The following is a 21928-nucleotide window of genomic DNA, read 5'->3' on the forward strand; positions in this document are numbered from 1 at the left end:
CCTGCTATGCATTTCTACATTCCAATCCATGAGAGAGAGAGGGGGGGGTTAGTTCTTAACTCTGGGCTTTCCCTTATTCTTAGTCCTCTATTCTTAGAGGCCCATATACTCTTATATATGGAACTCATCTGTACATCAAACATTTATTTTCTGTTATGTGCCAGATTCTACTCTTTTAGCAAGTCTCCTATTTTCATGTGATAAATATGTTTACGTATTTTTTTTAAAAAGATTTATTTATTTATTTTAGAGAGAGGGAGGAGGGGTGTGGGCAGAGGGAGAGAATATTCAAGCAGACTCCCCACTGAGCACAGAGCCCAGCACATTTCTTATGATGACCCTGAGATCAAGACGGAGCCAAAACCAAGAGTTGGTCATTTAACCAACCATGCCACCCAGGTGCCCCAAGTTTAGGTATTTTGAAGGTATGTGTTGGTATCTGGAAACTTGACAAAACTCTGAATACTTTGTAAAGACACTGATTAACTTCTTGTAGGAATTACCACTTAACCAGATATGCCTTTGTTTTTAGAGCCCCTGTAGTTGGAACTTTCAGGGATGGTGGCCACTTTTTCTTTTGTGGATTCAACTTCAAAATTTTACTATTGTCATCTAGAGAAGAATTAATAGAAATGTACAGGTGTTTGGGGTTTTGTTTTTGTGTATTTCTCTGACTTTTACCACTGGAACAACAGATCAGAAACCCAATTCTTAGGCCTAGAAAACTTTTGGCCGTAGACTTCAATAAGAATTATATATCTATAAATTATGCGACTATGTTATATGTGTAGCCAATAGTAATATAATTTGCGAGTTCTGCCTTGGGAACTAAATGGAAGTAATTGCATATTGATAATTTTCATGACTTTAGAATTTTACATATATGGGAGCAAGGTTTCTCATATTTTTTCCCTTGCAGTTTTTTCTTATAATTTTATTAATTAAAACTTAAATTTATTTGATATTACAAGTGTTAGGAATAGTCTCAAATAAAAGAATTGCTATTCTAAACTTTTCAAAAAATCAATTGTTTCTTTGAAAATCTGAGGTCTTATACTTTCATAAAGTGACAATTCGGTATATATAACTTAATAACTATCATGAGCATTTTAAAGAGAAGTGACATAATATAACATAGAATTTGGGGAGAGAAGAAATAAGTTCCTGACTCTACTCCTCACTATCTGTATGATCTTGGATGAGTTACTAGCTTATATTGGATGAGGCAACACTTTAATAGCTAGCATACTTGTTAAGCCTCACTTTCTTCATTAAAAAAAAAAATCACATGATGTTGAGGATGAGGTTAGGATGTTTGTGATGGTGCTTATAAAATTACAACGTGCTACTCAAATGTAGGGTGTCACTGGTATATAATTTGATTCAGGGACATTTGGAAACCTTCTGCCTCAGATCCCTTTCCTGCAAAGCAAAGCCCCAGGCCTATGAAGTGCAGCCAAGACCCTTTGATTCCAAGATTGGGGTTGGGGGGTGCGGGGAAGTTGGGAAACACGGAGACCCCCTGGAAGATGTAATCCCCAGGGAAATGGCTCATTCATATGACTCTCTGAACCTTCTAGCCTTACATTTCTACCTGACTGTTTTGCCTTAAGAGGATTACAGCCATTTAGAAAAGGAAGGAACAATACCTACTTACTCACTAGGCCTCTGAACTTGGGGAGAAAGAAAGGAGACTAGAAGAGTCTTGCTTTTGTGAGTATATGGACTTGTAAAAATCCTCAGAGTGTGTGTTGTTTTCTGTTGGTAGTGTTTTTTTTTGATGCGGGAGTCTATAAACCTCACAGAACCCCAGTATTCCACTAAAGTATAAGACATGCTGTGCTAAACAAACAAATCACCACGAGAGAAGCAAAAAGATGTATGCAGGTAGTCCTGACCAAGAGTGAATTGGTATATTCTCCAGACTTCTAAGGCATTCTAGAAGGTATTCTTTAAAGCAAGACAGTATTAATATAACATTACTGAAATCTTAGGATGTTATATCTGTATAACCTTAGGAAAGTATAAAGCCAAGTATAGAAATAATAAAGTTTTATATTAAACCAAGTGGTAACATTTGAGAGTAGGTTAAAGTATAAATGTAGTGAGAGGTTTTGTAAGGATGACTTATATGTTGTTTTGAGTACTATTGATGGTGTTCAACATGTTTAAAAGAAGTAGTCATACCAGATTGGAAACTGTAATTTGACTTGGTTATGAAAATGCAATTGAGTTTTAAATCAATTTTTTTTTAAGTAGGCTCCATACCCAGCCACCAGTGTGGGGCTTGAACTCACAACCCTGAGGTCAAGACCTGAGCTGAGATCAAAAGTCAGACACTTAACCCGCTGAACCACCCAGGTGCCCCAGAGTTTTGAATCAGTTTTTAAATTTGAATAAAAATCAGTTTTAAAGTTTTATTTATTTGTTTAAAGCTTGAACATTAAATAAGACAAAGAAAAAGAAAAAAAGAGAGGTGATGTTTCAGAACCACATTTATTTAAAATTCATTATTGTGAAAGTTTTAGTTCCTCAGTAGACAGTTAAACATCTTATTGATGTTTGGTTCATGTGCTTATATGAACTACACTGAGCATTGCCTCCCAATCATACTTGTGTGCTAAGGAGAACACTGATTTTAATCATCCCTAGATATTTTAAAGTAATTTGTGTGAGACTTCCCTGTATCAAATCCCTGAACTTTCTATTTTTTCCCAAGACTTTCTTATGAAATATAAATGACAATTTATCTTGAGTGAAACAGCCATATTCTAACTTTGTATTTTAATCCCACTCTGCTGGTTACCAGTTGATGCATCTATATTGCGTAATTGAGACCTTGCATTAGACAATATGAGAGTTTCAGTTCTGGACTTTAGGATCTAGCTGTCTGGTTCAACATGACCTCCTCCCTCTGAAGAATTGTGTAAGTCGGCCACACAATTTGCTCTTTATATGTAGCAATTGTCTTCTTAAAAATGGAAGGCATTTGGGGAGAAGAAAATGGGATAGTGTATATGAAAGGCTGAACCAGTTTCCAGCAGGTAGTAAGCACTTAATGAATGGTTGACATTATTGTTATCATCCAAAGAAAAGGAACTCCCCCATTTACACATAAGAGTGTCAAAAACTTCACAGCAGACCACTGAGCTCTGAGGAAATCAAGCTTCAATTTCACAAACCAGTACAGTGATTTGGGTACATGTAATGTCAACTCTATTCCACTAGTACCTATGGAGGGTCAGCTGAAGCCCCAACATTGCCCTGGGCAGACATAGAGCCTAATACGATTTTTTTATTATTATTTAGATAATTTTCTAAGTTAGGCTCACATCACTGTATCCTTTGAAAGAATTCTGCCATTCCTCTTCCTTCTTGACCACTACCCTATGAAAAGCAGTAAGTTCCAGCAAATGTTGGGTTTCTGAAAACAAATGGTTACTCCTCCTTATTTCTCATCTGTTGGTTCCTATATTCATTCTTGCGTCAAACATTTCATGTTGTGGGGATGGCCCTTGGTGTGAGGTGGTGGGGTCAGGGAAGCAAAGAGGTCTGTGAAAGTGAAGGCATTTATAAAAATATCCAGGGACGGGGCGCTGGGGTAGCTCAGTCAGTTAAGCGTCCTCCTCTTGGCTTTGGCTCAGGTGGTGATCTCAGGGTGGTGAGATTGAGCCCTAAATCCGGCTCTATGCTCAGTGAGGGGTCTGCTTGAAGATTCTCTCCCTCTGCACCACCTCCCTGCTCGTGTGCGCGTGCATGTGTGCACGCGCTCGCTCTCTCAAAAAATAAATAAAATCTTAAATAAATAAATAAATAAAAATATCCAGGGATGTAATGGTGACCTAAAGATCCAGTGAATGTGTTGTTTTCCACTAATTCACCCATGTGTCGATGGCCCATGGGATATGGGCCTCCTAGATGTAAATCTGAAGTTCTCTGAATCCCTATTTTCCCTGTTGTTTTTCTTTGTAGGCATACGATGGTTTAAGCACCACAACTACCCGCCTTGCCCGTGTGTGTGGAAGACAGCTGCTGGCTAACCCCATCACCTCTTTGGGAAACAGCCTCTTTCTGCGATTTCAGTCCGGCCCTTCCAGACAGAGCAGGGGCTTCCGAGCTCACTTCAGGCAAGGCAGGTGCCTCGTGTATCTGTGTGTCTCCTTGAGGCACCAGCCATCTGCTCCGGAGGTCCTTTTTAGTGCTACAGTGACGTGAGGCTAGGCCTCAGAAACTGGTCCCCACTTTCTCCTTGACAGGCGACAATTTAAATAGAACAAAGGAACTATCCAGCTCTTCATCTTTACACTTACTCGGGGCTAACAGATGATGCTAACTTCCTTTGGATCTGTGTATCTCTCAAGCAAGCTTTCAGAATAATACTTCAAAAGTATTTTTAATACGAGAGTCACTGTAAAAAAAAAGTGTCCAAATTCATTTATTAGTAGATAAACTAGCATTTATCCAAGATTTTATGCTGGGAGGAGATACTCCATCATAAATGACAAGACTTGCTTGTAATGTAGAGTCATATTCTATCCCTCGAGGTCCTTGGTGCCCTCATTTCTGAGTCCTGCCCTTGTCCACCTGAGGAACCAGTGTTGTTTTCCATTGTTTTCATTATTAAATCACCACTTCTCAGTTCATCGTACTCCACCTTTTCACCCATTGCCTTTCATCTGGCTATTCTTAGAGATGGACCCTTTATCCCACTGTCAGAGATGGAACCTAGAGAGGGAGGAGTTGTTGGTCGGCTTCAATGTGCCTCTGAGTTTTACTCAGCTGGTCCTTGTCATTTCAAATAAGTGTGGGCCATTTAGTCACTTAGTCTATTTGGGGATTGCTTGTATCCTATAGTAAAGAGCCCTGCCTAGGGATGGTTTCTGGATCGAGGTGTCCCAAAGATGCATTGTAGACTTTGGAACAAGACAGAATGCATAAATCAGTCACTCCCTGAAGAAATGAATAGTTTCTGAACAAATTTCATTTTTCATTTAATTAATTACTTATGGTTTGCTTCAGAGTAAACAATGTCCTCAGTAGGTCTCCACTGGATTATTATAAAGCCTCCTCCAACTCACCCACCCTTTCCCCATCTTCCTCCAAAGTCAGCTCACAAAAGCTGCACTGTGGTCATGCCTTTGAGCGCTCCATTGATCTGTCCTGGCTCCGTACTGCCTAGAGAATGGAGCCCCATTTCCTTCAGATGTTACCTAAGGGCCCTGGAACCTGCCCCAGTCTTTTTTCCGGCATCACTTCCAACAGCCCTCAGGAGAGCCACACTTCAGCCAAGTCTGTGTAGTCGCAGGCCTGACCCTCCTCTGTGTCTCAGCCCAGGCCGCCGGCTCTCTGGACTACTCTTCCCCAGCCCCGGTTCCTCCTTCAGCTACCATCCCATCTGTGAGACAGCCCTTATTCTCTCCAGCCGGCCACAGACTCTCTTTTCTACGCTGCCGCAAAGCTTTGTACTTCTCTGATAATACATAGCCATCCTTATGCAGTCTTGTTCAATTGACTATTTATTTTCCTAAAAAAAAAAAAAAAGAAGGTGCTCATAAAGAGGTTATCCCTATAATTTATGAGTGGGCAGAGTAAGTGAATCAATAATAGAGTCTTGTTTGAATGATTCAGGCAATTCATAGCCATTTAATCTGTTGTTCTCTGCCACTCCCCACTTCCTGCAATTGAAGGATATTGTTATAAATGTACAGCGCATTTCTACTTTCTCATGGTTTATGTGCAGCTTCCTTGGCAGAGTACTTCCTTGGCATGCATTTCAGAAATAGGAGAAAATCATTTATGTTTTTACTCATCAAATCATTGTTTTGTACAGTCTGTAGATATCAAAAGTACCTGACGTGTGTGTGTGTGTGTGTGTGTGTGTGTGTGTTTGTGCTTTTCTCAGCCTGTGGAAGCTACATCCTCACCAACTCATTTGATACTATATCCTCTCCATTGTTCCCTGCCAAATATCCAAACAATCAGAACTGCAGCTGGATAATTCAAGCTCAACCTCCGTGTAAGTAACAAAAAGAAAAAAAGAAAAGGAATCCGGGATGGATGGTGTCTGTGGGAAAATCCGTCTATGACTCATGTTCTTATCTCCTTGGTGCTAACAATTGATGGGCTTCCTCTTCTTTTCATGGAAGTTCCCATTCTTGATGTGCAAGTGAAATAAGCATTTCCTAATCTGGTAGAAAAGTAATTTTTACCTTTTATTCTTAATTAAAAAAAATTAAGGTTCAAGGCCTAACAAAGGGGGGAAAACACCTCTTACAATCTTGCTGTATTGACAGGCATGCGAAATTGGGAGTGAGCAAAACTAATTGATAAATAGTTTTTGACACCTGTGACTTGAGTGTGGTGGACGCTCAGGACAGTTGCTAAATGACCAAATGACTACTAAGAGCCATAGACTGAAAAATTAATAACTCATAGTTTGGGAGTGCAGTGCCATGAGCATATCGATCTTCCGTCTAAGTGGAAGCTAATTGTAAAACCTGGTCTCTGGTGCAATGCCTGTATTAAAAAAAATTCTAGCACAAGCCTGGAAGAAACATTTTAAAAGTGCTTACATTATTTTCTTTTAAAAATTATAGAATCTTATTTTTTGACCTGGTAACAACCTGGTGGTAAGTATTACTGTCCACACTTGAGAGACAGAGAAAATGAGGAGACCCCGTAAGGACTCAGAGTAAAATACCTTGCAAAGAGGGTGACCCTGGGGCCGTATGAATCCTGTTTAGATGAGCCCTGCCTTTCCTTCAGTTTTTCAGGAAAAATTTATGATTTCAGACATAATGTAGGAAAGGCATTAAGTTCTTTATAATTACAATGACCTTTGTGACAATAAGCGAATCACTTAAGCTAATGAGGCCCCATTTAGCTAATCTAAAAAATGAAGAATTTGAGTGAAATATTCTCTACCACTTCTCCTAGGAATGTTAAGAGTTAACAAAAGAATGTCTTTATTGACATGCATATGATCTGGGGGATGGTGAAGTAATCCTTAGCCAAAGAAAGTTGCCAGCCAGCCAGAAACTAAGCCTTCCATAAAGAAGCCCCCTGCCTTGAGCTGAGCAGTTTTGCATGTAAGGATAATTTCTAATGAGTTGTAAAGCATTCAGATGAAAGGTCTCACTGGTTCAAAGACATTAGTAGGAAAAGATCCTATTCTGAAGATTAGGGACTTTGGAAGAAGAGCAAAAGAAAAACGCACCCAGGCACTTGCCATTCTGCAAGGAATTCAAAACTTTCTTTCTAAATGACTACAAACCTCTAGGGCCCTGGCTTTGGCCTTCAAGTGAACCAAAGAGAGCGAAGAGAGCGAGGCTCTGCATGCCAGGGAGCTGTGTCTCATTTACAAGTCAGCAAACTAATCTATTGAGAAAAGTGCTTCCGAGAGGAACCCAGCAATGGCTGATATAAAAGGTGTAAAGACCATATATTCCAACAAGACACTCCCTGTGGTCTCCGTGGAAGGAACATAATACCCAAGGGCCCTTTTATTTACCACTATCAGCATTTCAAACTCTACAGGCATTTTCAAAAAACGTTGATTCTGTCATCCTTCAGAGGAACCAAAAGCAATGCTTCCCTGCTGGAGAACCAGCATAGTAAATGATCAGAGGTAAAATCTCTCTCCCTGAATGGTTTTTTTTTTTTTTTGGTCAGGACTTTATACTAGTCTCCTCTCCTTTTCCTACAGTCAACCACATTACCCTCTCCTTTGACCACTTTGGACTCGAAAGCAGCACAACGTGTACAAAAGACTTTATAGAAATTTTGGATGGTGATTATGATGATGCGCCCCTCCGAGGTACGGCAGCTCTTACCCCTTCTCCGTGGCCCTGGCTGGGTTTTATTTATAGATTGACATATGCATATGCTGTCTTTCCAGGTTAGAACGTTTCCAGTAGATACCAAGGGCAGCATAAGCCAAGTAAAAATAGTTAGAGAGTAAGAAAGCAGGATTTAATGTGGGGTTCAAGAAACACAGCTTGTTCATATTCAAGGACGTGAATGGTTTATGTGTTTGTCTTTTAATTTGAAAATTGCAGCTGCTTCAGATAGCAGTGAAATGTAGTCACTGGCATTCGATAGCATTCTGTGAGAAATTTCTTGTTAATATATGACCAGTTCTTATATTCAGATTGAGTGTTTCTTCTGGTTTTGTCCTCAGTAGAAGCAACAGAGGAATGAATGAATGAATGAATGAATGAATGAATGAATGAATGAAACAATAAATAAACAAAGCAAAAAATAAAGCAACAAACACACACACACACTGGAATTCTGATTGTAGGGCATCCCCGTAAAATTAAAGATTGCCGCTATCTAGTTTCTGAAATATCTTCAAGTAAAAGGCTCTCAGGTTATTTAAACTTTCTCATGAGTGACTCATATTCGAACTTCATCATACAAGTTTCTCATCCTGCACAAGCTCCTTCAGAGGAGGGACTTTGTTTTGCTCACTGCTTTATTCCCAGTGGCCAGAACAGTGCCAGAGACAATAGTGGGCACTTGAATACTTTCTGCTCTATGCACTCCTGATTGTATGACTTGGCATATTTTTCTGTGAGCGCTTGACCAAGGATGAGGGTATATTATTTAACAAACACTTACTTACCACTTAACTTGTGCTGGGTACTATTCTAAGAACTTTATAAATAGTAACCCCATTAATCCTCATACCCTTATGATAGAGGTTTCATTATCATTGATAGTCTCTTTTCTCAAGTGGGGAAACTGAGGCACAGAGAACTTAGGCGACTTGTTTCAGGTTGTGCAGCTAGCAAATGGCCGAGCTAGGAGTTGAACCCACGTATTCTGGCTCCAGCATCCACACTTTTTTTTTTTTTTTTTTTAAAGCTATAAGACATTGCTTTTAAGTGTTAGCGCATTTCTTTGTGCAGGACCCTACTGTGCTGGAGTTTTTAGCATTAGTTACATTTGGAGCTACATTTTTCTTACCTCCCTCTAATGCTCTTCAACATGTTTATAAATCATCTCTCCTATACTTGTATTTATAGTTTATATTTAATTCTCAGGCATTGTCTCAAACACCAGCCCTGATTTAAATTCTCCGAGTAGTGATTTCTTCTTCTTAGCTTTGGTCTCTTGTGGTTACTAGAAACAGTAGCCTGTGCCATGTGGCGTTCACTCTCCTTGTCATGATCTCATTTAGGCCGCTACTGTGGCACCTCCATGCCCCATCCCATCACTTCCTTCAGCCATGCTCTGATGCTGAGGTTCGTCTCTGATTCTCGAGTGAATTCCGAAGGTTTCCATGCCACATACGCTGCATCATCATCCGGTAAGATAAGGTAGCCAATGGCGCTACCAGATTAAGGGAAACGTGGTAGACAGCCTTGGTTTGTTATCTGGGACTGTTACACCTTCAGAATTGGGAGCTAGTTTCCTGAGATCACCTCTCTGACTAACCTTACTGTCTTCCAATTTAGATTCACCTACTTGTTATAAATTCTAGCAGTAGTAAACTCTGTACCACATCTTCCTTGTCCCTTCATCTACTGACGGTCGCTTGGCGTATTTCCATACCTTGGCTCTTCTGCCTCATGCTGCTAATAGTGAGCTCTGGAAGGAGGGAGAATTGGTTGGGATGATCTTGGAACAATCAGCGGTCTCCTTCATGATGCGTCTGTTAAGGCAGCCCCTGACCGACAGTGTCCATTGGCATCTCTTATGAATGGACAGCACTGTTCTCCCATCTCCCTGGCCTCCCCGCTGGGCTCAGGCAGGTCTGGGTGTTGTCACCTGTGGCAGGATGGATGGTGGCACGTAGGCAGGAGGCGAGAGAGAAGCCACCCAGTGCTGGCTCTGCCAGACGGAGCTGTGCTGTTGGTCAGCTGCCGGCTCCTCGTTATTAGCAGTTAAAAGCACAGGACACCTGGAAGATCTGTGTCTGCATTTCGGTGTTCTCTGGAGAGGGAAAAGCTGGAATACTGCCTTCAGTTTGAGGCTAGCGTCGAAAATCATCCTGGGCAGAAATACTGAGCGGTTGTGGGATTAAAATATGTCTTTTATTACATAAAGTTATAGTTCATGGCAAGAAAAGGCTTTTAGAAGAGAAACTACAGAGGTTCCTTCTGACCTACCATATCCTGTGGCTTACAGTTTTCAGTCTTCAGAATCTTTTCCTGATGATATATGACATGGATTTTTTTTTTTTTAATTGGAAAAGGAAATAGGATATCTTGCTGCTGCTAACAGCTCCTCCTGTGTTCTTTCTCCTTCATCTTACTGTATCTTGCATTCGGTCTTTGCTCTGGCACTCACTTTGTTTCTTTTTTCTTCCAGCTTGTGGTGGAACCTTCCACATGGCTGAAGGCATCTTCAACAGCCCTGGCTACCCGGAAGTTTATCCCTCTAATGTGGAATGTGTCTGGAACATTGTCAGTTCCCCTGGCAACCAGCTCCAGCTGTCTTTTATGTAAATCCTGTTTTTTTTCTTTATGGTGTATTGTTTCAGTGTGAATGAGTCTGCAGGAAGGAAGCACGGTTACTAATAGAATGGACAACTAACAGCATGTGTGTCCAAGCAACTGTTAGAGAACCCGGTGGGAACTTTAGGAAGTCTGTTTCCAAATTTCCTCTGTTTAGTCATAGTTTGGGTTATAAATGGCATTAAAATTCTCTTGAGAATGGTTCTAGAGCCCTGCCTAACATTATGAGGAAGATATGCCTAGGCTCTTTGCATTAATTTGTGGAATGTTTATTTTCAGAGAACAGTAACTGTATCTTTTTTTGAACTAGACACATTTAGAGTCTTCCAGAGAAATACGAACGTTCTTTCTTCCAGCAGAAATCCCCATCATGATGAAGCCTTCCTTTCCCCATATACCCCAATCCACCTTACCTTCTGCTCTACCTCCAGAACAATGATTCTGGAAGTTTTCAGGAGCTTAATGGTTGGTTTGTAAAATCACTGGTATGTTCCTAATTGAACTGTAAGACCTTTTGAATATGGACTATGGATATGGAATCAGTAGTAGAATCCTGCCACATTCAGAGTGGTCTAGAATAAATATTAACAACAATAATGTGTTTTTCGAGAAGTAGGTAGTGAAAAGCACATGGTAAGTGACATGAGTCTTTTTGATGAGTCAGTGGAGAGGTCCCCTGTGATATACTGTACTGGTATGAGACAACGAATATGGAGTGAAATGATTTTGGTATTTAAATTGCCATTTTAAATTAAAAGTCACTTACTATATCATATCACATATTATTGGGCATCATTTTGGATTCTAATTCTGTTTTTGAAGAAATAGAATACATAACTTACCTTTGAGAGAAGAGGGTTATTTTGAGGACACCGGCCTTATTCAAAAAAGTCTTGCTCCTTCTCCTAGACATGCCATTCTGTGCATCAAGAAAGGATTTTATTTTTATTTATTTATTTAAGAAAGGATTTTAAAAAATGCAAGAACAGTCCCATTCGTGGACCACGTGCAAACATCTGAAGTTGCTTTTTCTCAGTCCATCAATCAGACAGTGCCTCTTCAGGGTGCAAGTGGTATTGTGTTAACACAAAGACACCCTCTGAGTGCCTGGAAGGCAATGCGAGGTTAAGCTGCCACATGAGAAAGAAGTTTCTGTTCATTTTTGTCTTAACTAGAAGCTTAAAGTTCTGTATGGGAAGAAATCTATCTATCTATCTATCTATCTATCTATCTATCTATATATATATATATATAAGTTTCACCTGATATATATGTCTTCTTTTATCCAATAAGTATTTTTAAGCCCCTACTGTGTGCTCACATAGTCAGCACACGTGACTCCCAGGCCAGATGCTTTATATATAATGATAATATGAATGAATAAAACAGGATTATTGTTCTTACGATAAAGTTCAAAGTCCTTCAGGTGGCTTACGAGGACTCCTAACTGCCAAATAACAAGGCTTCTTTCTTGGTCTTTTTCTAGTCTCTACCACATTCACATTGTTGACTAATTTGATGTTCACTGAGTGACAGGAACCGAGCCAGGTACAGGGAATGTTTAAGACAGACATCCCATTTGTTGACGAGTTACTAATAAATTAATGCCAAGAAGCTATTTATTTAAAACCTAGAGATTCATTCCATCTATAGGGGATAATCATATACATGTAAGGGCCACCATTAGAGTTTAGGATATCAGATGTAAAATGCATAGCACAAGGTTGATGCATACCAGATGGTCAGTGAATGTTAAATTACCTCACCCTGCCGTTTCTAAAATACCTTGTGTGGCAGTTCACAGTTAAATCCAAATGGATGATGCTGAGCTCTTTCTAGAAGATAGGAGATAAACACAAAAAGCTAGTTTCGTTCATTTTACTGTTTAACAGACACTAAATCCTAATTATCATATAGACAAATCTTAACGACTCAGCTTTTTCCTTTCTTGTCCATAAGAAGTTAATTTTGATTATTTTGTGTTACTTGCTTGATTTTTATTTTTAAAATAAATTTTGTAGAATGCAAGATGTTCCTCTTTATGTAGAGGATAATGAGAAGGGGTTTATGGCAAGGCCTGTGAGTTATTTCTGCCCTGGTCTAAACTGTATCCAGATGGGTGCTTGGAAACATGCCCCTGGGTTGTGTGAGAAGCATATGGAATACGTCAAGTTCAAAACCATGGGGTTTGAATTGTGGACACTGTGGTGAAATTGAGTAAGGAGAAAAACTGGAGAAATTATGATTGAATCTGTAACAAAAAGGAGGGGGGAGAAATAGAATCTAAAAAGGAGTTTTTTGTAAAATAGATATTTAAAGGGATTAACAGAAAATATATTTTATGCTTGCAGAGTGCTTTTCGAAAGTGATTGATCTTGGTTCAAGAATCAAAATGAGATAATGAGAAACAGTGATTGTACTATTTTTGTTCCCCATCATATTTTTACTAAGAGATCTCAGCCAAAGTATTTGGAAAGAGGGTAGATTTGCTTATAAAATGTACTGGCCTAAAACAAAGACTTCCAAGAAAACAATAAGCTTTTCAAAAAGTTTAATTTGATTCTTGTAAGTATCATCCTACCCTCGTTTTTTAATAAAATGTCTTTTCTGTGATTTGGCACTGGTTTATACCAGTGCAGTACTCAAACAGAAAAGACCTTCACTTAGTAATCTTCTGGACCATTGGACTGAACTTAAATGTACATACTGATCATATGGGATCTTGCTAAAATCTACATTCTGATTTAATTGGTTGGTGGGTCTTGATTCTTCATTTAAAAAAGCTCTCAGTCCGTGTTGATGCTGCTGGACCACGTATTGTACTTTTGAGCAGAAAGATTTAGATTTGATTTCATGTAAATCACCTGCGGAGGCAAATGATCTCCCTTTCTTCCCTTCCTACTTTCTGAGAAACCAAACCAAAACAAAGCAATTTCAGCATATCTCACCTTATTGATAATGTTATGGATAATGAAACCAAGATTGAATTTAAGTGCTAAACGTGGCAGTCATCCTAAATATGGATTCATAACAATTGCTTGCCAGAAGTGATTGTCGATAGAAACTTTGTATTATAAAGAGTAAATTGTCAAGGAAGACAATGGGGGCTAAGAACAAATGTGTGGTCTGCTTAGCTTGAGGAGGATTTTTCCTGATTTCTTCTGCTACTAAGCTTCTGATCATAGCTTGCTGCTAAAGCTGTGTCTAGACTATCGATACAGACAATCTATATTGTAGTAACTCACCTTGTTGGGATCATGAGAGCCACAGACTCACTGTGTGGCTAATGACCTACCAAAGCTAGTATCTGGCTCGAGAAGCAATGGTAGAGCAAGTATGACTTGTTTGTTCCAGCCCTATGCTTGGCAGTGAATGCTTGGAAGTGTGCCTGATACATTCGTCCCATAGAGGGGCTTGAGGTGCCCAGAACCTCCAGACTGGTGGTCTGTCATCCTAATTCATTAGCTGAGACAGAGCCCCAGGAGAGCACTCTACTTACTTATCATGTGAAATCACAATGTTGAGCATTGACTGAAAAATACACTCAGTAGAGAAGTTAAGTTTTCTCTTCTCGAGACCTCCCCCCCTTCTGACATTTTCTTCTCTATGGTCTTTCTAGGTCATTCTTTCTCCTTTTTATCTTGTCTTGCCTCTTCTCAGCGAAAACTCCCTCCAGTTACTTCTGGAAAAGGAATAGTTTGCATATGCTTTCTCTATGTTTCTTTTTTTAACCATTACATTATTGTTTCTTTAAAAATTAATTTTAAATTAATAAAATGTTACAGGGCAGCAAAAGTCCCCCTTACTTGTTCAACACAGAGTTAACCTGTATCTTGAATTGCATGTGTATCACTTCCATAAATGTTTTTATAATTTTACTATATATACACTATATGTGTATAATATGGATAGCATCTATATCTATATACCTCCATATACACTACATAGTATTGCTTTTTGTTTTGTGTTTTATGTAAATGGAATCATACTTATTGATTGGATGGGAATTACATTGAATTTATACATTAATTTTTAGAAGGATCTTTATTGACTCTTCATATTCTTGAATTTGGAATATCTCTGCATTTATTTTGGTCCTCTTTTATGTCCTTTGTTAAACTTTCACATTTTTTAAATAGAGGTCTTATAGCTAGACACCTTTTTTCGGTTGTTGCTGTTGGAAAATGGCATCCATTTATGTGACCTGGCCACCTTACCAAAAATAATACCCCCCTTAAATTATTTTTTCCTCTGATCACTACCTCATTTTATGTCTACTTATTTATTATCTATCTTTCCTTCTTGAATAGAAGATCCTGAAAGGGAGGAACATTCTCTATGTTCTTCATTGTCCAACGCCCATGACAGTGTCGGGCAATATAGAAGAGAGTAAAAATTGTTTGCTGAGTAAACGTTGACTAAGTTGCAGTTTCTAAATTTTTGTTTGCAGGTTTAGGGAAACCCTATTTATTTTTGCATATCTTATCCAGCAGCCATTGTATTCTCTAGAATGACAAAGACTTTTTTTTCTCTTTTCTACTGCTGTATCTTTAGTGCCTAGAAGGGGACCTGACACATTAAAGTGCACAATAAATATTTATCAATGAATGAACCCTCCTGAATATTAATTTACAGCTCTTTCCAGTCCTTACAAACTTTCCCTCTTTTTCTTGTCTTGTTTCCCTGGAAAATGCTTCACTGTAATGTGAAACAAAGTGATGAGAACAGGCTCCCTGTGTTGTTTTTGATTCAAAGGAAATGCTTTAAAATTTTTACCTCTAAGTATATTTGCTGTAGGTGTTTTGTAGGCATTTCTCATCCCATTAAGAAAATTTCCTTCTATTCCTAATTTTCTAAGAGTATTTACGATGAGTGGGTGTTGAGTTTTATCAAATGCTTTTTCTGCAATTGTCATTGATTTTCTCTTAGTGTATTTTGCATCTATCTTTTTCTGTTAGTTGTGTGTACAAGTGCGTGTGTGTGTTGAATTTTCTTATTGATCTTCTGTTCTTAAAGCTTTGTTAGTACAACTTGATTAGATTTTACAAATTTATGGATCTATTTTGCTTATATTTTATTCAGGATTTTTCATATATATTGTTAAGTTAGGTTGACCTACACTTTTCTTTCTTTGACATCCTTTGACTGGCTTTGCTGTCAAGATTATGCTAACCTCAACATGCTGGAGACTCACCCTCTTTTCTATTCTTTGTTGCAGTTTGCATAAGATTGAAGTTGGGCTACTGATTCACTGAAGCTTTGGTAGAGTTCCCCTATGAAATCATCTGGGCTCATATTTTGGTTTTGTTTTGTCTGTGCACAACTTTAAATACTGATTTTTGTTTGATTTAATGGATTTTTTTAAGGTTTTTCATTTTTTTTCTTCAACTAAGTATATTATTATATTTTTATAGAAAACTAAGAGTTCAAATTTATGGCATAAGGTTTTTAAGGGATATCATTAAAATTTAAAAAAAACTTAATGTATCTGAAATTAAGTCCTTTTCTTATTAGTTATATTGCTCATTTAAGCTTTCTTTTATTACTGATCAGTTTTATCAGAAGTTTATACTTTATTAGTCTTGTCAAAGTAATAGCTTTTGATATTTTTATCTTTTCTAGTACTTTCTACATTTCTATTTCATAAATTTCAGATGTTTTGTTGTTTCTTTACTTCCCTTTTGTTTTTTTCTGCTTTGATTTTTTAACTTTTAAGATTAGACACCTAGCTCATTTTTCTTAATATTTGTTCTTTTCTTTTATAAACATTTAAAGCTATTAATTTCCCTCTAAATATTGCTTTGACTGTACTTTATAAGTTTTTTTAATATGGTTTTTAAGGATTTTATTTATTTATTTATTTATTTATTTATTTGTCAGAGAAAGAAAAAGAGAGAGAGCGCACCCACAAGCAGGGGAAGCAGTAGGCAGAGGGACAAGCAGGCTTCCCGCGGAGCAGGGAGCCCGATGCGGGACTCGATCCCAGGACCCCAGGATCAGGACCTGAGCTGAAAGCAGATGTTTAACTGACTGAGCCACGCAAGCTTCCTACTCTATAAATTTTAATACACCATGTTTTTACTCTCATTCAGTCCTAAATATAGTCTAATTTCCATTTTGATTTCTTATTTAACACATGGTTTATATAGAAAGACATTTTGTTTCCAAATTATGGGACATTTTGTTATCTCTTTGTTACTCTATTCTAATTTTATTCTATAGTGGTCAGAGAACATGGTTTTTAATAGTTTTAATATTTTCTGAGACTTAATTTGTGGCCAACAACATCTGTACATTTTTAGACATGTTAATGGGAACATGAAAAGAATAATTGTAGAGAATTTGTAAATTCAAATTACTGGGAGTTATAGAAAGCTTTGTTGTTGCTGTTATTGTAATTCACCATCTTATGGAAATCACAAAAATCATCTGTTTTAGTCCTTAGTGTGTTTGAAAAATAATTCTATAGTCAGAAACTGCTCCTTTAAAAGTTACTAATTTATTTTTAGCAACCAAATCCTATAGCCTATTGTTAGTCTCAGATCTGTGCATCATTTGACACTCATCATCACTCTGTATCACCCTCTGTTTCATTTTCTCTCTTGGCTTTTATGACATGACATTGAACTTGTTTTTAGTCCTTTTTTTCACACTTACTCTTGTGTTTGCTGTTTCCCCTTCCTCTTAATATACTCAAAATGCAGGTGTTCCCCTAAGCTTCTGCTGTCATCTCTTCTCTCATTGTCTTTCTATTAATTATCTCCTACGTGTTCATTTCTAAACCCCCAGTCTAGCCATGCTTTCAGTTTTTATCATATACACACAGATGATTTCCAAGTATAGCCCCAGCATATCTTCTGAAGTCCAAACAACATGTTAGCTCCAACAGATAGTTCCACCTTGGTAATACACCATTATGTTAGATTCAGCGTATCTAAAAACAAAAATAGATTTTTCTGCTGTCCCCAGTTACTATATTGTTATATTATATTGCCATTATATGTTACTGCAGAGTAATTTTCTCAAGCAGATCTGTGGTGATCTAATTTTACCACTTAAAATTCAAACTTTTTTTTAATATGGTAAAAGATATATAACATAAAAAATAGCATTTTACCTATTTTTATGTACACAATTCAGTGGCATTATATACATTTACAATTCTGTGCAACCATCACTACTATCCTTTTCTTTATTTCTCTTGGGTAGTTATCTTGGAGAGGAACTTCTAGGCCATTAATTGGATGTGTATTACATTTCATAAGAAACTGCCAAATAATTATTCAAACAGAAATATATGAGACTTCTAATGTGCTTGCTAACCTTTGATCTTGTCAGTCTTTTTCATTTTAGCCATTCTGATGGGTATGAAATGATAACTTACAGTGATATTTAATTTACATTGTTCTGATGCCTAATGACACAGAGTACTTTGGACATTCTCACTGGCTATTCACTCAATTTCTTTTAAGAATCTGTCCAGACCTTTTGTCATTATTAACTTGATTATTTGTTTCTTCGTAGTTTATTTGTAGGATTTCCTTTCATATTTCAGATACGAGTCCCTCATTAGATATATGCTTTGTAATTATCTCTTCTTCTCCCCCTTCACAGTCTGTAACTTGCCTATTCATTTTCTTAGTCATGTCTTTAATGAGGAGAAGTTTTAATTTTTTATGAAGTTGAATTTATTAATTTTTTTAATCTTATGGTTAATGCCTTTTGCATTCAATCTAAGAAATATTTGCCTTCCCCAAGGTTGTAAAGACATTCTCTGTTTTCTTCTAGGAGCTTTATATTTCTGGATCTTATGTTTACATCTATAAGGAGTATTAAATTATTTTCTATGTATGGAGAGAGGCAGAGGTTGAGGGTTTTTTTTCCCCTCCATAAGGATATTCAGTTACTGAAGCACCATCTGTTAGAATGATTTTATTTTCCCCATTGAATTGTCTTGGCAGTGTGGATTGGGTTGTATTGACTGTATATTTATATATCCAAGTTTATAAAACACTAAGGCCAAGTTCTGAAAGCATTCATTTAGCACCTACATGTTCCACACTCTATATGTTACTAGTGATAATCATGAAATAGATATTATTTACTATCTTTCATTCCCCCATGTCATCATAACTGCAGAATATAATACAAGTTGAATAGGCCACATTTCTAAATACTAGCCTGTATAATTACAAATCCCATATTTATTCTGCCTTTTCAGAAATGAAGTACAGATACCTTTGATTGGCACTTAAGCTCTGGCAAAATTAGCTCATCATACTGCTTCAGCTAGGTCTTCTCATGTTTTCCTAAAGGTACCCAATGTTCTAACCAAACTAGACCTCCCACAGATTTCTAAATATGCCCCACCTGTGTGTGTGTGTGTGTGTGTGTGTGCTTTTACTGACATGCATTTTCAGCTCACCCTTTCTGCCTTAAATCCAGTTGATGTTTATATTTCCATCTCAAAAAAATCTCTCCATCAAGCTAGCACTGAACCTCACAATCAGATATGATACCTCTGCCTCAAAATCTTATAACACTTTTAGATCTGAGGGCACTTAAGATATTATGCCTTATAAGATATATTTTTTCCTATATTCTAGAATGCCCAATCTTTCCCCCTAGAAAGAAAACTCCTCAAAGGCAGTGAATGAATTGTCTTTGTAGTTCTTTAATAGGCATTTCAACAAATGTGACTGAAAGAAATATTCTGAGTTGGCTCAAAGATATTGTAGTGAAAGCTAAAGAAAGTTTTATAAAGAACAGTTTAACCCAGCAAATGTTTCAGGATAATCCCAAAGCTTATTCTATCAATTTAATCTTTCTAAACTCTTTTTCTCCCCCCCCAAATTAGAACTTTCCAGTTGGAGGATTCTCGAGACTGTAGCAGAGATTTTGTGGAGGTCCGTGAAGGAAATGCCACCGGTCCCTTGGTGGGGCGATACTGTGGAAATGTCCTCCCCCTCAATTATTCATCCATTGTTGGACATATCCTGTGGATCAGATTTGTCTCAGATGGCTCAGGCAGTGGCACAGGCTTCCAAGCCACATTTACTAAAAGTAAGTTGCTTCTTTTTTATTGATGTCTTCCAGAAGACATCTTATGAACTAGAAAGGATAACAAATTTCTTAGTAACACACAAAGTTAAGAATAATCCTGAACTCTGTTCTCTTAATTTTATTGTATTTGTGGAATTACTTGATTTTGAAATTTATTATAAAAACTAAATTATATATGAATGGCCCACTAAGAGCAAGGGAGAGCATTCTCAATGACTCTAGTATTCTCTTTAAGCCCTAGTTTCTACCTAATGTTACATTAAACTTTTTGTATGATATTTTTTAGAGGCTTCTGATGCATTGTAACTCAGGTTTAGTATATTGATATCAACTGTATTTCATTTGTTCTCATCAACTCTATATTCTTCAAATTCAAAACATTTAGTATTATTTTAGGGTCAAATTAAGTGCTCAGATATAACAGGGTTTTCTTCTAATAGAATAAAACATGAAATATTTTTATTTTCTAACTTGACTTTTCCATAACTAGCTATTCTTCATGTGGTTCCAATATGTCAATTTCCCTTATAAAATTTTTAAAAACATGTCCCATTCTTTTGTAAAAAAAAAAAAAAAAGTAAGATAGGTAAAAATTAGAGAAGGAGCCTGGTAATACCCCTTCGTATGTCCTCAAGTCCCCTGGGGGCTGGGAACCCCTTTTCACATGGGAAGTTATCTCTTTTCACACCATGCAACCTTCTTAGGAGATGGAATTCCATTCACAAAATCACTGTTCTCCAAGGAATTAATAGATAGTACAGAAACCAAAAGGGAAGCAATATTTCTTTCAGTGTTCAGAATAGAAATCACAGTCAATTAAAAGTCTATCCTTTTCAACACCCCTTGCCTTTTGTTTCTTTCAAAGAATCAAAGTTTCTTGATTAAAGAGCTGTTCTAAGTACATCTGATTTACTACTCTGTTTTTCCTCCTAGTATTTGGCAATGATAATATTGTGGGAACTCATGGGAAAGTTGCTTCTCCCTTATGGCCTGGACGTTACCCCCACAACTCCAATTACCAATGGATAGTAAATGTGAATGCATCTCAAGTTATCCATGGTAGAATCTTGGAGATAGACATTGAAGCAGCACCTAACTGCTATTATGACAAATTAAGGGTGAGTTTCTAACTACAATCAGTGTTTATAAATTTTGGTGAATTTCTATTTGCAAAAATAAACCCAAGTTACTGTCTATTCAAGCATTTGTAAATCACACGAAATGGTCTTCCCTAAATCATGATTGCCCTGTCTAGGTTACTGATGAAAAGGTAATTCTGGTATTATATTTATTATCTTTGGATTCTATATCTAAGTTTGTTTTAGCATTGTTGTAATTTACCTGTTGGGCTTTGTCTATGCACATGTGTGTATCTTAAATATTTATTAAGTACTTATTCTACCTTATATCCCATTTTCTTGTGTATTCTTATGTTACAGTGTTAAAAGTTTGAAGGATCATTTTAAAATAAATGAATAAATAATTGTGGTGGTTATTGCCATCCAGACATTGGTCGTTGCATCAATTTCAGAAACACTATCACATTCTTTTTTTTTTTTTTAGCCTTATTCAGGTATATTTGACAAATAAGTATTGTGTATATATATATATAAGATGTACAACTTGATGTTGCAATATATGTATCCATTGTGAAATAATCACCACAATCAAGCTAATTAATATATCTGCCACCTTGTATGGTTATCATTTGAAGTGTGTGTGTGTGTGTGTGTGTGTGTGTGTGTGTGTGTGTGTGTTGTGTGTGTGGTAAGAATAGTTAAGATATACCCTCTTAGCAAATTTCAAGTATATAATACAGACAGTATTACATATTACAGTATTAGCTATAGTCACATTGCTGCACATTAGTGCTCCAGAATTATTCATCGTGCATCACTGAAACTTTGTAACCTTGACCAACATCTCCCTATTTCCCTCTCTCCCCATCCCCGGCAACCATCATTCTACTTTCTCCTTCTATGAGTTCAACAATTTTATCAGATTCTCAAAAGGCAGGATTCCGTCGTATTCATCTTGGGTCTACAGTGCCTCACATAGAATTGAGTACCTAATAGATGCTCAGTATGTGTGGAAATCATTATTATATGGAGTGAAAAACTTAGCTTATATAGTAGCTTCAGTAGAGAAATTTATAACAATTATAATGAACTTGTTCCAAATTATTTAGAAGATAAAGGAAGGGATAGGAAGTGTGGTTGGATAGCATTCATCCACATGTGCTGAAAAAAAAATGTGCTCCATGCTATGTGTTTGTAATGATCAAAATGTGTCTCTGAATACGTAATTTAATATTTTAGACCAAATGAATAAAATTTATTGAGTGCTTTGAATGTGTGTTGATCCCTTGCAAGCTGTAATTCTTTTGTTGTCATTAATTCTGC

General features: G+C 37.1%; 1 protein-coding gene across 1 annotated transcript in view; it reads left to right on the forward strand.

The window, feature by feature from the left end:
• The window catches only part of CUBN (cubilin), a 265058-nt gene that overhangs the window by 141189 nt on the left and 101941 nt on the right, over nucleotides 1-21928 (forward strand). The window contains exons 32-38 of the mRNA XM_073879866.1: nucleotides 3973-4132; nucleotides 5903-6016; nucleotides 7706-7816; nucleotides 9185-9313; nucleotides 10318-10450; nucleotides 19321-19526; nucleotides 20460-20644. Of these exons, the coding sequence (XP_073735967.1) occupies nucleotides 3973-4132; nucleotides 5903-6016; nucleotides 7706-7816; nucleotides 9185-9313; nucleotides 10318-10450; nucleotides 19321-19526; nucleotides 20460-20644 (1038 nt within the window). The remainder of the gene's footprint in view (nucleotides 1-3972; nucleotides 4133-5902; nucleotides 6017-7705; nucleotides 7817-9184; nucleotides 9314-10317; nucleotides 10451-19320; nucleotides 19527-20459; nucleotides 20645-21928) is intronic.

This window comes from Callorhinus ursinus, unplaced genomic scaffold (assembly GCF_003265705.2).
Source record: "Callorhinus ursinus isolate GAN/ISIS: 27379988/994484 unplaced genomic scaffold, GSC_fseal_2.0 scaffold36, whole genome shotgun sequence".
Classification (NCBI taxonomy): domain Eukaryota; kingdom Metazoa; phylum Chordata; class Mammalia; order Carnivora; family Otariidae; genus Callorhinus; species Callorhinus ursinus.